The sequence below is a fragment of the Planococcus citri genome, chromosome 4, assembly GCF_950023065.1.
Source record: "Planococcus citri chromosome 4, ihPlaCitr1.1, whole genome shotgun sequence".
Lineage (NCBI taxonomy): Eukaryota > Metazoa > Arthropoda > Insecta > Hemiptera > Pseudococcidae > Planococcus > Planococcus citri.
The window spans coordinates 11,381,114-11,406,643 of record NC_088680.1 but is presented as its reverse complement, the minus strand read 5'-3'; the positions used below and the strand labels follow the sequence as shown (position 1 = coordinate 11,406,643).

The 25,530-nt window shown below is 35.9% G+C and overlaps 1 protein-coding gene across 2 annotated transcripts; it reads left to right on the top strand.

Annotated features, from left to right (window-relative positions):
* The first annotated feature begins 12,740 nt into the window (after nucleotides 1-12,740).
* On the top strand, nucleotides 12,741-24,375 carry LOC135842530 (uncharacterized). 2 transcript variants are annotated; one of them, XM_065360029.1, is made up of 2 exons: nucleotides 12,741-14,782; nucleotides 21,452-24,375. In XM_065360029.1, exons 1-2 carry the CDS (start codon nucleotides 14,768-14,770, stop codon nucleotides 23,717-23,719), a joined length of 2,283 nt encoding a protein of 760 aa, XP_065216101.1. In that variant the 5' UTR covers nucleotides 12,741-14,767; the 3' UTR covers nucleotides 23,720-24,375. The 2 variants fall into 2 exon arrangements, with proteins under 2 accessions (XP_065216101.1, XP_065216100.1); XM_065360028.1 differs by lacking the exon at nucleotides 12,741-14,782 and adding an exon at nucleotides 18,438-18,644.
* Nucleotides 24,376-25,530: the final 1,155 nt, after the last annotated feature.

The following is a 25,530-nucleotide window of genomic DNA, read 5'->3' as shown; positions in this document are numbered from 1 at the left end:
TACACACTCACATACTCTAAAACTTGCATATTTTGGCCTATTTCATTCTAATCTGAGCTATGGAATAGCACTTTGGGGTGGTAATCACAGTCAACTCCATTGTGTACTTCTAATACAAAAAAGGGTTTTAAGAATAATGTTTCGAAAACATCCAAGAGAATCCTGTAAATCTGTCTTCATCGATAATAACATACTGCCAGCTCCATGTGAGTACATACTTCAACTGTGTATTATGATAAAGAATGGAATAATTAACCTAAAGGTAGGTATACCTTCCCACTCCTATGAAACACAATTTAAAAATTTGGCAATTGGTGAAAATTTAAGAACAAAAATCATGCAAAACAACGTTGATTTTATGGCCTCAAAAATTTATAATAAAATACCACAGGATTTAATGAAGAAATGCTGCAACTACATGGATGCAGTTCTTCAAGTCTATTTTGTATTGTTTTTCTATATTTTTTATTTTTATTTATTTTTATTTTTTTATCTAAATCTAACTTTTAACATAGGTACCTATTTGCAAAATGGCATGTACTTACTTTGTTTATTTGTATCTATTAATACCTCAATTTTTGTACGCACTGCCCTGACATTGTAATACATACAGCAAAAGCTGTCGACTACAATAAAGAATTTGAATTCGAATTTTTAACAAAAAAGCAATAAAACATAGCAATTTCTGGAGAAAAACGACACATTGGAACAATTTTTTAAAAAGAGTGAAAGTTTTTATAGGTGGAAAAAATAACACAATTTTTATAAATTTTGGCCGAAAGAATAAAATTTTTTGCGATTTATGTAGAAGGCGAGAACTTTTGATATTTTTGATAGAAAACCAGACCATGACAATAATTTCAGCAAAAGGCTTGGCTTCCAGAATTTTTGAAGACAAGCTGACAAAATGCTGGGCTTTGATAATTTTTTGCTAGAAGCAGAACTTTCTGAATTTGGCAACTTGGGTATTTTTAGAAAAAAAAAAAAGGTGAGATTTGGAAACGATTTTGCTGAAAAGCGAGAATTTTCGTTAAAAAGAAAAACTTTGATGATTTTAACAAAATGCAAGACAGTTGCCTAATTGCCAATTGAGCAATTATTGGCGAAAAAAATGATGTTTTTTCTCAATTTTTATTCAAAAAGTTGGACTATTTTGCAACTTTTTGTTTTTTGAATTGAAATTTATTTATTGAAGTGAGAATTCTTGGATACTTGGCTCTAAAAAACGATTTTTTTGTCAATGTTTTGCAAATTCGTAATTTTGTCAAAAAAGCGAAACCTCTATTTTCGCCAATTTTAAAAAATTTCTGGCAAAAAGAGAGACTTTTGAAATTTTTTGCGAGAATCCACAATTTTTAGCAAGAAGCTAGGTTTTTTTGCAGTTTTAAAAAAGTGAAAGTTGTCACTATACTTGGTGCATAAAAAGCTAGGCCTTTACAATTTCAGTATTTGGGTATATTCTTGTTTTGAAAATTTCTTCTCCTCAAATATTTTTTGCATTAATTAATTAGGCCAAGGCATCGAAAGACAATATTTTTTCTGAAACAAGGAAAATATTTTGGAATACGGCGATACCAGTTTTTGGTTATCATTTCCAATTTCAAAAAACCGAAAAAAATTGATAAGATTTTTGGCTATTTTTCTCCATTAATTGGAAATTGGTACCGCTGTATTCTAAAGTATTTCCTCGGTTTCGGAAAACATATCTGTTGATGTTTAGGCATGATTAACTCTCGAAGGTTGGAAGAAGTTGGACCGATAAATTTTGAGAATTTTAATCATGAGAGAAGTTGAACTGAACAGTCAGATTGTGGTATTTAAAAAAAAAAATTAATTTGAATGATCATTCATTTTGGAAATTGACAATTTTCCTCAATCTTCTCCAAGAAATTAAGTTGATGTTCAAAGTCAAATTTACAGATGCAGACACAAAAGGCCAAGTTGGTAGAAAATTGCTGTAAAATTGTGCCAATTTCTCTTTCAAATTTCAAAATGAAATTTCAAGTAACTAATTTTTAATTTAAATTTGATCAAAATTGATAACCTCGGTGTTATTTTTTACCCTATGTAATTGAAGATGGAGACGGGAATATCGAGAGGTTTTAAAAAGAAACGAAGCACCCGTCATCTCTTTTTGATTGAAGAAAAAAACATGAAAAATCAACACAAAATAGCTCATAACTTTTTGCCTCCGTTCTCAGATTAGGCAACCCAACTTACACTTAGCTAGTCTTGGTAGTTGTATCAGCAAGCAAAATATTTTTGACACCAGTCTCCGAACATTCAGGGCATGCCTTTTGATGTTCCCAAATATCCTCAAAATTGAGGCGCATTTTTTTGCCCCTTTTATAGACGGGCGAGAGATCAAAACGTTCCACAATTCGGTTTTTCTGGCAATAATTTTTTTAAAATTAGGTACGCACATGGGCAAAAAAATCCCAAATAAAACTCGCAGTTTGAAAATAAATAAAGATCACCTTAAAACACATTTTCACTCTTCAGCTCAAATTTCAAGTGCTGAGATCAATTTTTCAATTTTCGATGAATTTTTGAAAATTTTAATTCGGCTTATTTCCTACAAAAAAAAAGTCGAATTCCAATTAAACTGAGTTACAAGCCTGGAATAGTATTCATGCCCTATTTTTCATCTGCCAAGTCGATTAGCGATGGTTTCGAACCGTTCTGAAGGCTCCAGCAGATTTTCGGATTCATCAGTTATTGAAAAAAAATCAAAATACATACAAGCAAATAATTTCACTTTTACATTATTAGGTAGGTATAGAATTTTTCTCAAAAACTGAACAATTTAAAATTCGCTGGGGGTTTCAGAATGACTCGAGACGATAACCAATCAACTCAAGAGGTGGAAAATAGGGTTTGAAGCAAATTTAAACCGTTTACCTTGACTTGATCTTTTTTGTGGAAATCGAGTAGTAATATTTATGTATAGATGGGAAAGGAAAAGGAAGCTAATTTTCCAATTCGTGGTTCGAATTCGAGATATTTTTACGATCATGTTTCAATGCAGAAAAAATATAATCACCAAAATTCGAGAACTAAGAAACAAAATAATGTACACTTGATGGGGCATTTTTCCCCATTCCTGGCCTCAATTATCTTCTCCGGTACTTTTAAATTAACGCGATTTAAGCAGCACGGTAAAACGCCGAAAAAGACTCCGCTTTCTGTTTAATTACGTATAAAATCTCATCTCCTTTACTCTAATAAATCTCCTTATCCCTCTCAGCTCTCTCCTCTTCTACACTCCGCTTCTTTGTATAAACCGTACGGTACCGTCTACTTAAAACGCCACGATAGCGATCTGTTTACAAAGCTTATCCGGCGAATAAACAAAATAGTATCTCGTTGTGGGCTGGTGACTGGCGGAGCTCGAGATATAAATAAATTACATTACAATCACTTAATTCGAAAAGCGCGCAATTTTACGCGAACACCCTGGGGCGTGTGGACGGCGCGCACGCGCGCGCGCAGCATTCTAAAAAGCTATTTCGATTCGGTAATAGGAAAAAAATTCAATTTCGACCAAGCTCGCTCGACATCGTCTCTCCTCATCCACGAACTGCTGCGAAAAAAGAAGCCAATTTAAAGTAGTCATCTCGGCTACATTGTTTTTCATCTCGCTTCTGCGAGCTGTATGGGCGCCGTAGCAGGTACGAACGATGCTGGTACCCTTTTAAAAGGGGTTTTTCTGCACGTACAAAACAAAGGCGAACAGGGCGGCGCGAATATTCCGACATCAAAGGATATACCTACGTAATTTCTTCACCCAGCGTCGCGTTCTGCGCTTCTTTTGTCGAACTCTCTAAATGAGATATGCAAATTAGCCTTTTTGCTGTTTCTCTTCGTCGTATTTTTACTTTGTTTATACTTATACAGCTTGTGAAAAATTGTCTATTGCTGTATACTTTTATACTTATCTATCTACGGAGCACCAAATCGAGTTAATCTGCTATTTGTGCCGAGTGCTGTATACTTCAAAAATCGTATCTACCATGAGCGATTTTTATATCGTGGTGGCCCCTTTTTCCTTTCCCTGTACTACGTTGCTCTCCTATATCTATACGTACCTACAGGTTTTCATCTTCATCTTTCATCTCGTGCAATTTTTGACTATAGTTTTCGTATAAGTATAGATTTTATTTCTTCGTTTCTGATCATCGTCGATTGTTCGATTACCTTACGAGGGAATGATCCCAAATGGGGAAAAAGTCGGCAGCGCCATCGAGAGGGGGCAAACGGGACAGCTTTCTTGAAGGTCCAGCAAAAGAAGAGCCTATGATGAGAGAAACCCCTGGTTTTTACTTCTAAAAACACTAATTTTCGAGATCAAAATTGAAAATTCTAATCAAAATAATTATTCAACTTTTAAAGTTTTAATAAAGCGAAAAATAAACTCCTCGCATAAAAAGTATCGTTTTAATGCATCTCGAAATACAAATTTTTCAAGAGCTTTTACCCTCACTTGGGCCTGTTATTTTTTTTTCAAAAATTAACATTCTAAAAAAAATCATTCGAATTCTAAAATTTTAAATGCCAAAAAATAAACTCCTTACATTAAAAAAAAAAAAAACGTCGTTTTTAGTTCTCTCAAGATACAAATTTTCGAAAAATTTTCGCTCTCGCTTCGTTCGAGACCTGTCTTCTTTTCCTTCGAAATCATTTTTTCAAAAAAAAACATCGTTTTTTTTTTGTTTTGGGTGTTTATAATTGCACGATTATTACACCCGTGGCTAGAAAGGTTTAGATTTGGTTTATTAGGTTGGTGCTTTTAAGTAGGGTTATGAATTTTTGGATTTCAGAAGGGTTATCTGGAATGGTCATTGAATTTGGGTCTATTTGGAGAGATACCTAGTCTTGTTTGCTGTAATTTAGGACAGGTGAATAGTAAATGTTGGATGGATATAGGTTCATTTTCACAGAATTGACAGGGGGTTTCGGAATTTTTTGATAGAGATGATTGTGTGTGATTTTAGAGTGACCTATTCTTAGACGGGTTATAATTATTTCTTCTCTTCTGTTTAGGTGATTAAGGTTTTTCCAGGGGAAGATTGTTTTTTTGTGTTGAAAGAGTTTGTTTGATGTCTGTGATGACCAGAAATTTTGCCATTTAGAGTGAGTATTTTGTTTGAAGAAGGATTTTAGGCCTCTCGAAATTAATTTTTCAAAAACTTTTGCCCTTGCTTTCCTCGGGTCAATTTGTTTTTTTCTTATAAAATAAAAAAATTCCCGTTTGAACTCCCAAAAATCAGAAACAAAAAATGAAAATTTTTATAAGTCATTATTATGAATATGATATGTATTGGCAAAGTTGGCATTTTTTCCCTATATCAGTCGGCAAATTTTAGTTGAACTCCTCCCCCTCTTCCTATCAAACAACTTCTATAAAATTTCGTCCCTAGAAAACAGCCCAAATCATATTGGCCTCCGGGCCTGCATCGGCTCTCGACGACCCTGATCACGAAAAAGAATTTCAGAAGTTGAAATTCATGTTTTTTGGTGAGGGGGTTTTCGGCGTAATTTTGAGGATTGGAGGGCTCGTATCAAAGAAATAATTTAAAATTCAAAATCAGCGCCTCTGGAAACCCAATAAACCTCCAGTCATTCATACCTATTTTTCTATTTTTTCGTATTCATTTTTATTTACTTGTGTTTGTTTGTTTGTTTGTTTTTTTAAAAATAATTTGAGGTTCTATTGTAGGGCATGTGAGGCTTGTATCAGAAAAAGTAATTTGCAGTTCGGAATCAACTCCTTTAAAAAAAAAACAGGAAAAACCACAAGTTACCAAAATGTTCATTTTTATTTTTTTGATATTGAGGTGCATTTTAAGACGCAGGTATATATGGGACTTGCAAAAAAAAAAAAATGTGATTTTAAATTCATCACCATCACCTTTGAAAATCATAATAAATCAACGTTTTTATATGAGAAAAATGAGGACTCCTGTATTTTTGACCAATTCTACTGTTTTCCAGGGTTTTAAATCCTTTTTTTTTGGTGGGTGAAGGTGTTTTTTTAAACACGTTTTCAACACTTTTCCAAACGTTTCAGATTTTCATTAAAATTTCAACAGTTTTATATGGCTTTAGAATGTTTGATCACACAAAAATTATGAGATGAAAATCAATCAATTTGTGGAATTCAATTAACAGATTTTCAAGTTGTGATCGAGTTTTATTCAAGAGATCAAGGTTTAGAGCTACAAAATCTTAACTTGATCAATCATAATATGGAATCAAAAACTTCTAACGAATGATTTTTGGGATCCAATTGATCGATTTTCGATCGCAATCAATCGTTTCTTCTATGCTGAAACTGCATATGATTTTTCATTTTGAACGTAAAAATGATCATAAATCGAAAAGAAAATCTCAAATGAAACGATTTTTTTGGAATTCGATGATCGATTTTTTTGGAATTCGATGATCGATTTTTTTGGAATTCGATGATCGATTTTTTGGAATTAGATGATAGATTTTTTCAAATTTTTTTCAAAATTCGATCATAGAATTTTTTGGAATTTGATAATTATTTGGTTTTTTGGAATTCGATAATTGATTTTTTGAAATTTGATAATCGATTTCCTAAACTTTAATAATCGATTTTTTGACAAAATGACAATTTTGATTTTTTGGAATTCTAATGGACGATTTTTTAAAAATTTGATGATCGATTTTTTTGGAATTCGATGATCGATTTTTTGCAAATCGATAATCGATTTTTTTGGAATTCAATGATCGATTCTTTTGGAATTGTATGATGAATTTTTTCAAAATTTTTTCAAAATTTGATAATAGAATTTTTAGAATTTGATAATTAATTGATTTTTTGGAATTCGATAATTGATTTTTTGAAATTTGATAATCGATTTCCTAAACTTTAATAATCGATTTTTTGACAAAATGACAATTTTGATTTTTTGGAATTCTAATGGACGATTTTTTAAAAATTTGATGATCGATTTTTTTGGAATTCGATGATCGATTTTTTGCAAATCGATAATCGATTTTTTTGGAATTCAATGATCGATTCTTTTGGAATTGTATGATGAATTTTTTCAAAATTTTTTCAAAATTTGATAATAGAATTTTTAGAATTTGATAATTAATTGATTTTTTGGAATTCGATAATCGATTTTTTGAAATTTGATAATCGATTTTCTAAAATTTAATAATCGATTTTTTGACAAAATGACAATTGATTTTATGGAATTCTAAAGGACGATTTTTTGAAATTCGATAGGTAATCGATTTTTTTGGAATTCGATAATCGAATTTTGATCATGATCAATTTTTAGTAGGTAGGTATCGGGGAAGACTATTCAAAATGAGGTCAAAATGATGATTCTCCATTTAGAACATAATCGATCGTGTGGAATCGAAAATCGCAAATAAATCGATATTCGAATTAATCGAGTTTCGATTGCGATCAATCGTTTTGTATAGGCTGAAATTGATTTTTAATTTTGAACATAAATGATCTCATAAATGGAACAGAAAATCTCGAATAAATCGATTTTTTTTTACTTTTAATGAACGATTTTTTGGAATTTGATGATGGATTTTTTTGGAATTTGATAATCAATTTTTTAAATTTGATGATCGATTTTAATTGTTTAGAATTTGATATGTAATCGATTTTCTTGGAATTCGATAATCGATTTTTGATCATGATCAATTTTTAGTATCGGGAAGACTATTTAAAATGAGGTCAAAATGATGATTTTCCATTTCGAACATAATCGATCATGTAGAATCGAAAATCGCAAATAAATCGATTTGTTGTTCGATTAATAGAGTTTCGATCAGGAAATTCATTTTTGAGGCTAAAATTGGCAAATCCATAATTTCTTCAGATTTTCAAATCTTTTGGGAGATGCAGTTGGGAACGAATAAGATCAAAAATTTCCCATGGAATTTCATCACCTGAAATGATTTCAACCACCCCCCCCCCCCAGAAGTGGTGTCAAGTTACGCTACTAATTGAACGCATCATTTCATTATTATTTTTTTCTCACAAATTGAACAGCTCACAAAAAAATGTCATTCTAAGAATTTCGTTGATAAAAGCCCGAAATTTTCGGAATTTTTCAACAATCAGCAACTAGAATTTTGATGCTCTTGAATTTGGAAAAACATTTCAAGTAAAACATACGTGAATTTCAACGTGAAACAGCTGTGAAAAATGAAAATTTGTTTACCTCCCTCCCCCTCCCCTTATTTTTTCACGTAGTCGATATTTGAAAGATCTCTAGGCGTTGAGGAATTGATCTGGAATTAGGGAAAAACATGATCAAACATTTTCCTGAAAGGCTGGACATCCTGCAGAATTTTCAAACAATGTTTGGAGGTTGGTTCAAGTTTGTACATTTTCCAGAGTGAAAAATCATCTCGATTTGACGTTTTCTAGATCTAATTAAACGTTGACGAAAAAGTAACAAAACGTGAAAACGGAAATTCATCGTTTTACAAAAAAAAGGGAACCCCTGTTTCAAGCACTCAATGGTCATATTGCTATCATTCCAAATACCATTACAGAAAACAGAGCTGGAATAGATGGCAAAATACGAAAAATCTCACACCGTCTGTTGAGTATTTCTTCGTCAAAGTGTTCAATCACCCGAATGGAGACTGATCAAAAAAAAAATCACACCCAAACGAGGTCCAGGGTATTAATAATTTCCATGGATATGACGTTCGAGTGCAGCAGATGACGCTACCGAACTGGATACATTGCTGTGTGAGAACTGCGAAAAGCTACACATATCGGAAAAAAGAACATCAAAGCGAGAAAATAAAGACAAAAAACGCATTATAACGCAAAATTTAACCATATTACACGCGAAACAAAAAAATCAGCAATATCAATATCAACAACGACGATTTGCAGAATTACCACGTTTTACAGAATAGAAAAAAAATGCAACCTAAACGCGAATCTAGTCGTCTGAGCGACTTGATAATTAAAACGATGAGCCATCCTCGTCCTCTAAAAGAGCTTCGTTCATTGGGCTCGAGGAGTTCTTCTCGTGGCCGAACAACAGCCTCGCTGCTGCTAGGACACAAAGCAACCTCAAACTCGATCGAAAGCGCCGGGAAAACCTCGTCGACAGCCGGTTCTGCGACAAAATCACTACCCGGGTCTCGCAGCACTTCGAAAAGTCGTCGACATTCGAGCGGATTCGACTTAGATAACAAGAATCTGCAATGGCAACGTCGTCAGCAGAATACTCCTTCCCAAGAAGTAGCTGCAGAAAGCGACGATCACGACGACCACGAAGACGAGTCCAAGGATTCCGCTCATCATGGTAGGAGAAAAAGCATGCAGATGATTCGACCTCCTTCGACGCCAGCTTCGGTCAGAACCAGCGAAGACGACGACGAAAGCTCCGAAGACGATTCGCGAGATGAGGATGAAAAAGAGGAAGAGGGCGGAGGCGAAAAAAGAAGACATATACATCCTTGCATTTGCGATATAGATAAACGACGCTGGGTCGCCATCCGAGCCCATCTGAAGAAAAAGCAACTAGCCCAGGCTAAATTCGAAGCTCGTCTCAGGCAAATCGAAGAAGAATACAGATTAGCCGAGGAAGCCGAACTCGAGCGCAGAAGGCAGCTCGAAGAAGAGCAAGAGTTATACGGCGACGAGTACGAGACAGCCGGAGTACATCCGAAACGAAAAAAGAGATCGGCCAGGAGAGCTTCGATGGTATCTTTAGGTGTTAAACAGATCATCAATTGGAGGAAATCTCCCAAGATCAAGGTCAGGTTGAATAAAACGTCGGCTCTGCGTAAAGATCATCCGACGTATTGCGGCCGATGGTCAATCGCCAGTCCGTCCAGGGCGGATGTCAAATGGCAAGTACAGCCTAAGATATCCGTACGTACTACTAAGGCAGTAACATTACGTAATTTAGAAATTAAAAAAAGAATAGCTGTTTTCGAAAAAGAACGAGGCGTCGCCAAGTATCCGAATAGGCCGCCGTTTACGTTAATTACGTGTGTATTCTAAGAGGATGATGCTAAAGAACAGAAAAGAAAAGAAACAAAAAAAATACGTGTCTAGATCTTAAGCATGTATAGATCCAATCCAATATACGTATACCTTGCGCGATGTCGCGGAGGATCGAGTGTCCTCTGCGATGCTCTCTCTTATATGTTTGTTTTGTGTTCTGAATTTACAACTTTACAAGTGTCAGAGAAAGATGAAAATTGTGCAATGGGCGAATAGTTCAGGTATGCAATGGGGTTAAAAATGTAATAAAGGGAGGTAGGAATCCCAACTGGCAGAAATTTTCTTAAACTGGACGCAGCTAAATTCAAAAAACATTCAAAACTACAGGTGCCAAAGTTCATTTTTTTGATTTTCGGTGAATTTTTAAAAATTAAAATGCGTATTAAAAATGCAAAAAATCGAAATCTTACTAAATTGACCCGAAACCTAGGTACTCTATTTTTAACCTTCATCGATTGGAAATGGATTGGTTCCAAATCGTTTTGAGCAGTTCTAAGTACTGCCAGTGATATAGTTTTGAAAATTTTCACATGGGCTTCTAAACACAGTCGAAAATAAAACAACTTCTTGAAACCCCCTTTTTTGAACCCATGGGCACCCCCTCCCCCAAGTTTGGGACAAAAGAATATTAACAATATGGGTATCGTTTTCATATGAATGGAACTCGGTGAACACGAATATGAAGTTATATTTGCAGTTAGATCCTCTTAAGGGTCATATTGAGGAGGGGAGTTGCTCAAAAATTGAGTTTCGATTTTTTCTGGAATATGCCACTTCTTTGAGGCCCCATTTATCTTTCCTTTAGAGACACCTCTGGAACTAGCATTTTTTCTGTGTAACTTTCTACTCAAATAGGATCAAAATGAAATTCATATTTACATAGGCACATATTTTCAAAATTAGTTGATCCAGTTCAAATCCTAAATTTTCTCTAGCCATTAACTATTTTTGAAAAAATTGAAAAACATAAATCTACGACTTATGAACGAATGAACTCTCCTGCACCTGTATCTATATGGAACTTGCTTACTATCCGAGACCCGGTACATCGTACTGACGATCCGAGGCCCACGTCTTTGACACTTAGAAAAATTTTAAAGAGTGCCTGGTAAATTCGTTCGCGCATGCGCCTTGCTAGCGGCTGTCAAGCCTGGTCTAGAGCCGTTGGTGCGATCTCCAAGGAGTGATTTATACAGGAATGACGCGAGTATGAAGTTTCTGTGTGGGGTGAAGTAAGGTAAGCTGTATATACTGTAGGTATGATACCTACTTTGTGAGTCCCAGACAAAAATTTGTCTATAGCATCCCTGAAGTGTGTACATCATGAAAATATAGTTTTTAATAGGAAAACGTTCCGAGACCCGCTAACGGGCCTCGGAACGTCGCGTCGGGTCTCGGATAGTCGATGTCACTTCCAGAAACGGGCCTGTATAAGCTGTAGCAAGCCTGTATAGGTATATAGTAGATTTTCAATTTTTCTAGTTTTCGAAAAAATGCACATGTAAAGGTTAAATTGAAATTTCAACGCGTATACGAACTCGGATTAGCATCTTTGTTACTTTTTCCATCAATTAATGCCCTTTTGTCCAAAATTATTTTGTTTAGGTTAGATTCGAAAAATTTTCTCCAGCGATTTTGTTTGTGAAAAATGTGAAATTCATAATTCCCAAATGCATGAGCGAAAACTGCTGAAAGGTTTATGCTCTCATTTTCGACCTGCTGAGTCGATTGGTGATGATTTCGGACTGAGAACTTCATTTTGATCATGTTATGGGATTTTTTCATGGTCTGCAGACACCAATAATCCATTGGAGGCTCCAGAATCCTGCGTATAGCTGCTACATACGTATAATGTGCGATTTGTTTTAAAATTAGGAATTGGGAAGTTAAAACAATGATATCGTTTCCTGCTGACAAAAATAAATTCCACTCAAACATGCAGCTTTTTTGCAATTTTTTTTTCATACCTAACGAAAAAATTAATGTAGAAATTTCGGAACTTGAATGTTCCTCTTCTTGAAAATCGATATAACGTTCAGCCTAAAAATTCCTTATCTAAAAAAGTTTCAACATAGGTACTCTTAAAAATCGTGTAATATTTGAAAATGTGCCATTCTGAAAGTTCTGCTTCTTCCCCACTTTTTCATATCGTCCTGTTTGTTTGACATCACGTGCTTGTTTCTGTTAGCTTAATTTTCAAAATTTCTATATTTATGGTTTTTTTTTGGGAGGGGGGGATTTCATTTTTTGAAATTTTTTTTCAAGTGATGTTAACTCTGCCCTTCATCCTTACTTACTGATATTGAAAAAGTGGCTGGTTTTTCATTTTTTATAAGTTTGAAATTTTTTCATATTGCAATATGACAAAAAAAGTCCTGTTTTTCACGTTTCGAGTCAAATTTTGAATTTTTTTTTCTTATGCTGTCGTACGCTTTGGCAGAAATTTGAATTTTTCAAACAAATTTCTTGATTGGTAGCCGACATTACTTATAGCTAATAAATTGGAGGGAAAATCTGAAAATTTAGAAATTTAGAATTGAGAAAAAATTTTAAATCTTTGCTTGAATAGTGAAAAAAATGGAAGAAATGTTGACCCTGATCTCTCTTTCAAAATTATATGCCTTTGTCCGTTTTAGTGTGCGTAGCACACTATTGGTTTCGCTTTGAGAAATTGAAATTTCAATTGCAATGAATGTTCTCTTGTAGTATAAGTACCCCTTGCTATCATGGGATAGACTGTACTTATTACATGAATTCGAAGAGCTTACGTCAGAGAATAAATCTAGAGTGGGAAATGGAAAAGTTTATGACGCTAGGTACTTACCTACCTAGCGACAGTATGTTTTTGTTCGATGAAATAGTAAGAACGTGTGATATATGTTCGACCGTTTTTTTTTTTTATCTTTTATTATTCAATTTGCAATGTAAAGTGTTTCTAATTCGAATGATTAATTAAACTATTTTTCAATGATCTAATATTCGTGTCGTGAAAGTTAATTTGCTCAAAGGAACATGTTTTTCTGATTGATTCGAGTATTGGATCTAATGGAGTAAGTCATATTTTCGAGTACACCGGCATGGTTGGGACTTGATCCCATGCCAGTTCCGGTCAGAATATAGGTCTTATTTCATAGTTAGGTTTAGAGATAGCCAAGGTAAATGGCTCCGTTAAAATCTGAGTACGAAATATCCAAGGTAATGGTTTAGTGGTTAGATTCAATTAGATAGTCTAGTTAAAGACTTAATAGGACCTAATTAATGAAATGAGATGATCTCGGAGTAGATTTATTAAGACAGTACCATCTATTTTCTCCCTTGAGGTTGAAATGTACGTAATTCTTAGATAATTACAATTCGAATTATATAATTAGGACAAGTCCGAAACATGATTGTCGTTTTGATAGGCTCTGCCTATTTTGTAAATAATGTGTAAATCTCCCCTCTCTTTTGGTTTCTTGCTTGTTAATTCGAATCATATTATTATTATTTTCAATAGAGCTTAATTTTATGTTGATAGGTAGGTTTCCTTTTATCCTAAATACCCATCCCAATAATCCTATATGTGAATCCTTTTATACCTACAACACTCGCTACTCTCCCTAGTCTAAAATTATTCATCTTTTTCCTAATACCTATCCAACATAAAATTAAAATGGCGCCCAACGTGGGGCTAGGGCTTAGTGTGTGTAAGTAGGTTTAATTACCTAATTAAAATTATTAATTTTCGATCTTTTCGTGTCAAAATTCCTTTCGGACATGTGGTTCAAATTTTAACATGAAAATAGGATTCGAATAACAAATAGGCCTAGATTAGTTTTATCTCGTTATCGCAATGTGCCATTCTCTCGCCTATAGGAAAGTTCGGTCAGTCTCGGATAGGTAGGTACTGAATTGGTAGGTACCTATCTTCCTAGGGGTATTTGCGTGTGAGAGAGAATGTTTTAACTCGTGCATAATTGTACTAGCCTTCTAACGCGATAAAAATGTAACAGAAAAGTACCAGACCATCGAATGCAACGAGTACCAACGAGAAACGAACGAGATAACGATTACTCTTCAGCTGCTACAAAGTACCAGAATTGCTTAGCATTAGAAATAAAACATGTTACAACTAGATTTACGTTCAAGTACGTTGTATTGCTAAGGCAAGGCAGGGTTTGAGTAATAAAGGCCGCTAAATTATTTTCCCTTCTCCCGCATATGTTCGAACACCCGAGTGTTTGAAATATGCCTTAGTATTAGTATGTGTTTTTATAATAAAATCATCAGAAAATCAAATAAAAAAAAAAAAAAAAAAAAAAAAAAAAAATTACGTGTAGAAAAATCGACACTCGCGTCGACTAAATTCCAAGAATCGTAGGATATTTTTCTAGGTATTGTTATTGTGATGTCGAGTCGCCATTTTGTAATGCTTATCTCTATTGTCTATTTCCAAACGATCGCAGTGTTTTGATACAAGCTCTTTGAGTATTCTTTCTACTTTCATTCGATGAACATCGTTGATTTTGCGTCGCGTAATTTTTCATCTATTTATGCTTTGTTTTTTGCGATTTTTAATTCGAATAAATGATGCGATCGTGTAATTAATGAGTAATTGATTAACGTAAAGGATTTTGTGGAGTTAAGTGCGATTTATTCGTGTTATTGTTCGATTTCGGTATCTCATCAGATCCAGCCGAATACGTTATCTTTGTTTACCTTTTGGAATCGCTTGTTTTCGTATTGATATTTACTATGACTTCGATTGAGGTAAAGATTTTGGAATTTTGTCTAGATATGTGTTGTATTTTTCTTTTGTGTGTATTTGTGTAAGCTCAAAAGTATTTTACGTGCCAAAATTGGTTATGTGAATAACCTGGCGCCTGACGTGAGTAGTTGTTTCCTTTTAGATTTGTTTCATGCACGTCAGGTATTTTTGAGCTGTTAGGTTAGTTTGTGTTAATGTTAGAGTAGAATTCGAATGTAAAACCATTACCTAAGGATTCGAATAGTTAGGGAACTAGGTTCAGTTAGGGATTTAGTTAGTTAGGAATATTCTGACCGGAACAAGCCATTGGTGTGCTTGAGTCTCCATTAATTCGATTTGTATACAGTGAATAGTGAAGAAGAATTCAACGTTGCTGATATCGACGATTCGATTGTAGACATTCGATCATTCGATCCAGCTATCATCAACTTTACGATAAATAGTAGTGATATTAATCTCGAAATTTCGAATAACGAAGAAAGCGACGATTCTGTTCAAACGATAACCGAAGCAGACGATTCAATTGAACGAGAACTTCGCGGTATTCGAGACCAGTTTAACGAAACTCGATCCAATTTCTCCGACGACGAATTCGAATTACCTAAAAAGTCCAGAAAATCTCGCAGTTTGTCGAATTCATCATCATCATCGATTGCTTCTGCATCTCCAACTTCGATTACAAATAAATTTGAATTATTATCAACTGAAGAAAAGAAGAGTAAGCGTCAGTCTCGTCATCGTAGAAGAGCTAAACTTTTCTCTCCAGTTGGCCCACATTTACGTGCGATTTCACATCCGCCTGGTTTCTATAGAGAAACAAAACCAACGTTTCGACCTCGTACAAAAAAGACGTACGATTCTAACGACAGTGATTATCACGAAGTTCGCGAAGAAATACCTGTTGAAGAAATTGCTGAAGTATTCGACGAAGTCATGCAAGCTGAACTCGAGGAGTTGAGAGCTAAGTACGCTGATTTGCAAGCGACTGAGAGGTCTCTTCGCGAGAGATTGAATACTCGGGAATCTCTCCAGAATGATCCAGTTCCAGGAACGTCAACTGGAACCGGAGGTGTCTCTGCCAAACAATTATGTGATATATTGGCTGTTAATAATAGCACTTTTGCCGAAGAAGTTGCTAAACAATTCTCTATCTACGTTCCACAACCTCAACAACAAGGTGGACGTGGTGGTGGAGGTGGAGGTCGAAATCAAGACTTTGTTCCTCAACCTACTTGTTTGATAATACCGAAACGCAACTATAATTTAGCAGCTGATAGCGAAGAGCTTTCTTTCGGTATTCCTGGTACTAGATCGTTATTGAAAATTTCACCAGTTGTATTTTCCAGCGTCGATAATTCGAATCACAACAAAGCTACCAAGACAATTCTTCAAAATGCTCGCTTGAAATCTTGGACAGCTGGAAAAGACCATCGTTGTGTCGAAGAATTCATCGTAGAATTCGAAAATGAGATTCGTCAACTAGTTAAAACCAACCAAGAATACAATATTGGATTCGATCATTTTCTCGATTCTCCAGATTTATTGAATTTCAAGAAACAAATGAAAGTAGATACTCCATGGCATGAGAATGCGATCAAATTGATTAAAATGTATTCGAATGTTCGTGAGCATTCTAATGAATTAAAATGTTTCAATGAGAGTGTCAAAAAACCTCAACAGAGTGCTGTCGATTATGCCACTTTTTGGTTACGTCGTTTACATTGGAACTCCTCGGTAGAAGCGAAATACGTATCTGAAGTTTTATTGGAAGACAATAAAATTGGAATGAAATATCGAGAAATTTTCAAAGAGTGTTCACCAACCGACTCTATTGAAGATTTAATTGAAAAAATTACGAAACTTGAATTCTCCGGTACTTCTAAAGAAAAGAATATTGACGCATCTTCGTATTATCATCAAGTCACGAAACCTATGCTTGACAAAGAGAAGAAATCATATTCGAATAAAGATGGTTCAAGTTCCAGTAAATCTTCCAGTGGTTCCAGTTCGAATAAAGAGCCACCAAAGCCATCTTCGAATAAGCCAAATCCTTTTGAAAAGTTTAAAAAGGGTCAGCTGCTCAAATACGTCAGTTCAAAAGATGGCAAATACCAATTGAAGAAAATCGAGAGCATAAAGGAAGTAGAAAATGAACCTAATGCTCAAATTTACATCATCGATCAAAATCATCAATTAGTCGATTACGTGAAGCCGAAAGAACATGAACCAGAACCTGAAGGTGAAGCTTTCGATTGCGAATTCGATCCCAATGATTTAAACTACTGAAAGGTGCTACCAAAGGTCGCAGTAGTACCTTCACTCGAGTTAAGCCGACCAAAAAGCTCACTTTACCGAATGCTTCCATTGTAAATACCAAAAATGCACCGATTGTACCACCAGTCATTCCAGAAATTCCAAAACAGAAAGAACCAGTTTATTTGTTTTGTGATGGAATACTTTACATCGGTAGCAACGTCATGTTCCGTTTCTTGCGTCAATATGATAAGAAACCCGCTTGTAATTTGGAAAATTACAAATTAGTTGGTGACAATTTAACTGCTAAAAAAGTCAATCAGTTATTCGATGAACACACCTTCGATATTCCGGCCGGCGTCGAACATGCAATTATCCATCTAGGATTGCAAGAATCAATATTCAAGAAGCTTGATAGTTCGATTTTCCAAATGGAATTGGAAAAATTGATCATGCGATTACGTGATAATTACCAACTCAAGCACATTGTTCTCGCTTTGATCGCTCCGACTAACTTTGCTGTTCCAACAGTAGAATATTGGGAAACTCTCGAAGAAGTAAATAAAACGATTTACTTTACAGCAGGCAAGCAAGATAAATGCCTGTTTTGGAACGCGTTTTCTCCATTTGTAAAACGCAACGAACTAATTCCAAATGAAAAGCGATGGTTTAAATACGTGGCTGAAGGAAATATCTTGTACGATATAAAAAGAGAATTATATCAAGGTGGCGTTAATCCGAAGACCGCTAAAGCAGATTTGGCAAGTTGGAAAATATTCGAATTAAATAAACTACAATACGAAATGTGTAGCTTTATGAAGAAGTTTTGCCATATCAACATATTCGAATCTACAAAGCCACAACCGAAAGATGAAAATCTCGATCATCTTTATGGACGTACAGATGCTCCAGTAGTATTCAATTTGAATGACAGCATCATCGACGTATTACAACCAGTCGATATTGAGTATTCGAATAAAGACATTTCACCTAAAATCAAAGTTCAATTTGGCAAAATCGAGATCGATGCTCTGATTGATAACAGGTGTTCGCACGTTCTAATGAACGAAAACGCTTACGAGCGTATTTTAGCAGAATATCCAGAATACAAGAAAAGCGAAGTGAAAGCTGAAGGGATGGGCCAGAAGTTTACATTGGCTGCTACAAAATCACATCCTAAGATAAATAAAATGGCATATTTATCAATCAGCTTTCCTACTCAAAAGCCAAATAAGAGCGTCTATAACATTCAAGTATTCATTGTTAAAGACCTCAACGCTCAGCTTATCATCGGTCGCAACCTAATGCGAGCATTCGAAATGGTCATCTTTACGGCGAAAAATTATATCGAATTAACTGATCCTGCCAATACTTCCGGTAAAAATCGAACGTTCACGATTCCATATCAAGAAGCTGAAAAAGTTCCAGTCAATTTCGAATTAAAACCTGATCCTAAACAACAGCCGTTAAAAGAGGTTCATTTCATCAACTTCATCAAACCAGAAGAAATATTTTCGATTAGCGAGAATCCTGAGTATGTCATCGAAACTGAGCTTCGTTACAAAATCGAAGAAGCTGTCGAAGGCACGGAATTATCTCAAAAACACAAAGGTACGTTGCGTAAGCACCTATATAACAATTATGAGCCATTTGAAAACAGGATAGGTCTATGTAATTGTTACGAGCATAGGTTTGCCTTTGTGGGAAATAAACTTCCCCCTCCTCATAAAGTTTGGTGTAAAACCAGGCCTATTCCACATCGATATGAAGATGGAGTCCACGAAATCATCCGAAAGTGGAAAGAAGAGGGAAAGGTAGTTGAAAGACAGTCTCCTTATAAATTAGGATTAGTATACGTTGACAAAGGAGGTGGTAAAGTTCGAATCTGTCTTGATGGTCGTCCATTGAATGAATATATCTATCGTCATTCTACAGAACCTCCGAACATAAACCATATGCGTATGAAGTTCAAAAACGCGAACTACTTTACGATATTCGATTTCAACAATGGTTTTATGCAAATAAAAGTAGTCGATGACCAACAATGCGTTTTATCATTCACTGTCGATGGCATTCCATTAGTCATGACAGTAGTTGGTTTTGGTACGGAGGATTCCCTTGCAGCATTTGTCTACGCTTTGAGATTGGTACTCCGCGGATGTGAAGATTTCACAGGAGTTTACGTAGACGATGTAATTATCTATTCGAAGACAATAGAGGAACATCTTGAGCATATTCGAATCTTTCTCGAAAAAGTCAAAGCTGCGGGAATGACTTTAAATCTCCGTAAGACACAGTGGTGTCGAAGAAAAATAAAATATTTGGGAATGATCTTTTCGGACGAAGGCGTACAGGTAGATCCGGAAAAGATAGAACCGATATTGAATTTTGAGCTTCCCAAAGATGTAAAGTGCCTCCAGCAGTTTCTCGGTATGTTTCAGTACTACCGAGAATATATGCCGAGAATCAGCCTGCTGTGTGAGCCTTTATATGCGATGATTGCTAAAAAAGGTGTTTTCATTTGGACTGAAGAGAACATCCAATGTTTCAATTTATTGAAACAAGAATTAGCCAATGAAACCCTTCTCACTTACCCTGACTTTTCCAAGCCCTTCTACGTGTATACTGATGCGTCTACGAAGGCAATTGGAGGTGTTGTTATGCAACCGAATAGAAAGAATGGGAAAGAGCTTATGATGCCGATAGCTTTTACTTCCAGAGTCTTAAAAGGATACGAAAAATCCTACTCTGTGATGGAGCTAGAATTATTAGCCGTTGTACATCTATTGGCTAAAAATTATTATTTGCTCGCTGGAAATGAGGTGAACTTGTATACTGACAACATAGCAGTCACCTATTTAAAGAAAAATCAATTACTTCCGAATAGAATTATAAAGTGGTTACTTTACCTGGATAATTTTCGTATCAATATTCGTCATATTGCTGGAGCTGATAATTCGATCGCAGATTTTTTGTCTCGCTATTCATTTAACATCACTGAAAACGATAAGAATTTCACCATATTTCTATTCGATTATGTAACACCGAAGTGTTTGTATACTGAATTTCGAAGACTTCGTTCGATTCAAAATAATGATACAGCAGTTCAAAATTGGATCGCAAAAGCACCAGAACGAGTTCGAATTGATGATGATTTAAAATTGATTGTTTTCCAAAATCAAAATGACCAAGAATGGAGAATTTTTATTCCAAGTAATCTCCAACTTGATATCATTAACCATTATCATTATGACTATGGGCACGTTGGAATTACAAAATTAATTCGAATCATTCGAAGGCATTTTGACTGGCCTGGACTGACATCTCAAGTGCAACAATACGTTAATGGTTGTATATCTTGCCAGGTATCAATGCGAACTACGTCAAGAATGTATGGTCCAATTCAATCGATAACATCTGACAATTTTAATCACATTCTTTGTCTGGATAATTTTGGCCCGATTCCATCGAGTACAGCTGGTGTTGACCATGTATTCGTAATAGAGGATCATTTCACCAAATACGTTAGACTTTACCCAATGAAAGTCGTGACCTCTACGAATATCATTGATCGAATGGAAAAATGGATAGCTGAATTTGGTTGCCCAAAGATCATTTTGAGCGATAATGGACCGCAATTTTCTTCAAAACTATGGAGAAAATATTGGCTCAAAAAGAATGTTCAAATACGTTATACATCGCGTTATACGCCAAATTCGAATCCTGCCGAACGTATAATGAGCACATTAGGTTCAAGTATTCGAAAATACCTCAGTGATAAGCAGAAAGCATGGTGTCGTATTATTCCTGATATTGAGCGAAAACTCAATTACACTGAGAGTGCTGTGACTGGATGTATATTGTATTCCCTATGAAGCAGTTAAAGGTAGACTCGTTCCTGATCCACTCGTTGAAATTGTAAAGAAACGGAAATTACCTGAAAATCTCCATCAGAAGATATTCGATAATCAACGTAAAGAAATCGAGAAAAGAAGAGAATATTTTAGCAAAGTTCATCCTCCAGTTCGATTAAAAGAAGGGGATCGTGTCTTCGTAAAAAACCGAGTCCAATCTTCGAAAGAAAAAGGTGTCGCCGCTAAACTGTCTCATCAGTGGAAAGGTCCTTATAAAATAGTCAGTAAACCTTGGATCAACGTTTACGAGTTGGAAGACGAAAATAGACCCGGCTACATCATTCGTGAGAACATTAGACATCTGAAAAAATACGACAAGGCAACTGATGATCCAGAAACGCCTCCTATAGAGTAGTGTCTTAAGTCTCGTCTTGTCTTAGTCTTCTTTTCTCCCTCTCTCTTTTTTAATTATATTTTAGCGTTATAAAATAGTTTGTATTCGAATAAAAAAGTCTCGTAGAATTATTCTAATCTATGAAAAATGGTATTTTAATTTGTTCACAGAATAACATGTACGCGAGTTGTCTCGAGGGACACGTGCATCCTCTAAAGAATCAACAAATGCAGAACATCGCTGCTCATACTTGCACAGCAGATGACCTTGATCTACGAGTAATGTACGTACGTGGAAAACAGCAGCGGACGTTATTGATTGTTTTCCAAGAGGTCACCTGTCCGATTAAAACAACCATTCGCCGCTATATCGATCGTCTCAATCTTCATCCTGAACTGGCAGAGTACTACAGAGAGAGCGAATTTCAACGAATCGAGCTGTATATCAGAGAGTATCTCTTAACCGTCTTGGCTGCTGATCTGATAAAAGGTTTTAAGCGCTGCGTCATATCCGATCCGGCTCCGAGGCTATCTGAACAGGTGTCTTCCGTTGCGGTTGAGATCATCAATTTACGATCGTTCTTAGTTGACTCAATCACCTCGCTTTGGGTACCTCCGCCTCCTCTCGCTCGTCCGAATCTTTCGATAAATATTCGAAGAGCCTTCTCCGTCGACGATTTGAATCTACCACCGTACGTAATTCCCGCCGTTCATGTCGAAAATGCTGAGGAAGTCATCGCTCCTATTCGAATTCCAGCAAACGATAACGTCACAGCTACTGCTCAGTCCGCCGAAGAGAACTCCGATAATGTTCTTGATACGACTGATGGTGACGATGACGATGTGTTCGAATCAAACTCCGAGAAATTAAATAAGACATTTCACGATCTCAACGTTACTCTCTCCGAAGACGATGTTCGAATAATCAATTCAACGAAACGAGAATTATTCGTCAGCCTTACCCGATGTGATACGAAGAAATCTGAGCTGAAAAGCCCAGATGAAAGTTTGCCAGAAGCCAAACGTCATGAGCCCGAAGTGTTACCTAAGCCACCGAAATCAGTAACATTTCACTTTGCTGAAGGTGAACTACCATCTCATCGATTAATCACGACCGACGAACCGCTACCTTTCACACTTGAAAGCATGTTGGCCAAATTAAAGGCGAATTCGGATAGCGCACCTTCAACTTCATATTTGGTACCTCCAGTGATTGCATCCTCAAGTGATCACATCTTCGTTCGACCGCTGACTTCAGATGCTGAGAATGAAAAATGCAACGATAAATCCGAGAATTCATCTGATAACAAGAAGCCTGTCGATTCGAATGATGTTGAAAATGTAGTCACTGATAGACTTAGTAATTCGAATGTTCCAGCGGTGATTTCTGCAGCAGTTCCAGTCATCCCTACCAACGATCGTGCTTATCTTCGAGTAACGTTTCCACGGTTCAATTACGCCGAAATCGATGGCAAACAATACTTCGCTCGTGATCTTATCGATTCGGACAAAATCCCAGAGCAGAGATTCAAGACATACGTTCCGCCTTTTTATCCGAGAAATTATATACTTATGGCATTCGAATGGAACGGTCCAGATTTTTCTTCACTCTACTTACGTCTCTGGAATGGCCTCAATAGAGGGACCACCGTTAATTACCATATTGTGGTACCGATTTTTCCACGTTATGTGCGTAGACAGACGTTTGAGTGGCCTCGTACCCGAGTTGAAGCTTTATGCTGGAGGAACCACTTGAACTTTGTGCGGAAAACGGTTTCTGAAGAAATTTTTCCTCACGAGTACGTCGATTTCCCGAGATGGAGCTACGAAGACAGGAACCTGGAGGTGAATCATCTTCTCACCATACTCGGTAACGTACGTGGCCAGGAATTGGAAATAATATTCGATGCGACGTTGCCAGTTTCGTTAATCAGCCAAGACGCCGTCGACAATTTAACACCTTTTGTCGATTTTCAATTCACCGAGTTACAACATCCACGCGCCACGTACGTACCGTGGAAGGATTTTGTTCGAGTGCTTTCTTACAAACGTACTACCGTTCCGATTCGATTAACCCCTAATATCAGATGGCATGTCGAAGAAGAACATTTGTTCAATTGTTACGTCGCCGATTTCCCTGTATCCAGAGGACGTGATCCAAAGTTAGGAACGATAATTCTCGGAAGACAATTGATTCCGCATATTAATCGATTTGACCCAGATAAATTGGATATGTCGATCATGGGTCCTGAGGAGAATCGAAGGTTGCGATCAATTCGTTGTAAAGAAAAGGTTCCAGAAATTCGAATTAAGGGATTAATGCGAACGTTACGGGAAGCGACTCCTGATGACATCAAGGCTGAATTCGAACCTGTTCAGAATTATTGTATCGAGAAGATCAAAGGTTGCCGTTATGACGAAGATTATATCGACTTTTAATTCAATTTTTGTATTTCTTCTTCTCGTGTATTTTGTACGTGTTCCTCGTGAAAATTGTGAATTTTGTGTACTGTTTATCGATTGCGACTAAATCTACCCGGATATGACTCTGTAAATATTTTATTTTTCTTTTTTCTTTTTTATTCGAATTATTGTTATTGGTGTTTAGTTCGATTTGTTTTGTTTTGTTTTTGTTTAAAAATCTGATCATTGAATAATTTTTCCTTATGAAGGTTTTGTAAAATAGTTTATTAGATTTTTCATTTGTCATTCGATTTATCATATCAGTAGAAAAATTATTGTATTTCTGTTTCTTACTTGTGTAGTCTAGCTTTTCCTTTTCCTACTCGGCGATTTCTTCCTTGTCGGGGGGAGAGTTTATGTAGTATAAGTACCCCTTGCTATCATGGGATAGACTGTACTTATTACATGAATTCGAAGAGCTTACGTCAGAGAATAAATCTAGAGTGGGAAATGGAAAAGTTTATGACGCTAGGTACTTACCTACCTAGCGACAGTATGTTTTTGTTCGATGAAATAGTAAGAACGTGTGATATATGTTCGACCGTTTTTTTTTTTTATCTTTTATTATTCAATTTGCAATGTAAAGTGTTTCTAATTCGAATGATTAATTAAACTATTTTTCAATGATCTAATATTCGTGTCGTGAAAGTTAATTTGCTCAAAGGAACATGTTTTTCTGATTGATTCGAGTATTGGATCTAATGGAGTAAGTCATATTTTCGAGTACACCGGCATGGTTGGGACTTGATCCCATGCCAGTTCCGGTCAGAATATAGGTCTTATTTCATAGTTAGGTTTAGAGATAGCCAAGGTAAATGGCTCCGTTAAAATCTGAGTACGAAATATCCAAGGTAATGGTTTAGTGGTTAGATTCAATTAGATAGTCTAGTTAAAGACTTAATAGGACCTAATTAATGAAATGAGATGATCTCGGAGTAGATTTATTAAGACAGTACCATCTATTTTCTCCCTTGAGGTTGAAATGTACGTAATTCTTAGATAATTACAATTCGAATTATATAATTAGGACAAGTCCGAAACATGATTGTCGTTTTGATAGGCTCTGCCTATTTTGTAAATAATGTGTAAATCTCCCCTCTCTTTTGGTTTCTTGCTTGTTAATTCGAATCATATTATTATTATTTTCAATAGAGCTTAATTTTATGTTGATAGGTAGGTTTCCTTTTATCCTAAATACCCATCCCAATAATCCTATATGTGAATCCTTTTATACCTACAACACTCGCTACTCTCCCTAGTCTAAAATTATTCATCTTTTTCCTAATACCTATCCAACACTCTTAAGCTATCCAACCGTTTTTTGTACCTATTGGACACCATTTGAGAATCATTAAGGCGGAGGGTATAGATTTATTTTCATTCAATTCGGATGGGTAATTGCTGAGTAATTGCAATTTTAGTTCATTATTTGAATGCATTAAATCCTAAAAAAGGGAAAAGGGGATTTGTAGAACACCTGCCGCTCATTGTACCCTGCTATACCCCCAGTCTATTCCATCACCAGCTGTGTTTCATTGTACTCTGTTACACCCCCGGTCTGTTAGCTGTAAATTCCAAGTGGGAGTGGTTTGGTGGGGCGTTTACCAAACAAATATATTATTTTAATGCCCTAACCCTCGTAGTGAATTGGTGGCTGAGTGGATAGGGCATGTAGGTAGGAATAGGAAATTTAGGGACCCAGGTTTGAACTTTGACTATATATACATGGACTGCTATCTCCTATTGTTGTTGAACGGGAATCGTGAAGCCAAAGCACTAGAGGTACT

Bases quoted from the DNA above. Each gene is read 5' to 3' on its own strand.
- LOC135842530 (XM_065360028.1), top strand. From the start codon at position 18,570: ATGTCATCGAAACTGAGCTTCGTTACAAAATCGAAGAAGCTGTCGAAG. The intron at 18,645-21,451 runs GTACGTTGCGTA...ATTTGTTCACAG, and splicing joins ATTATCTCAAAAACACAAAG to AATAACATGTACGCGAGTTG.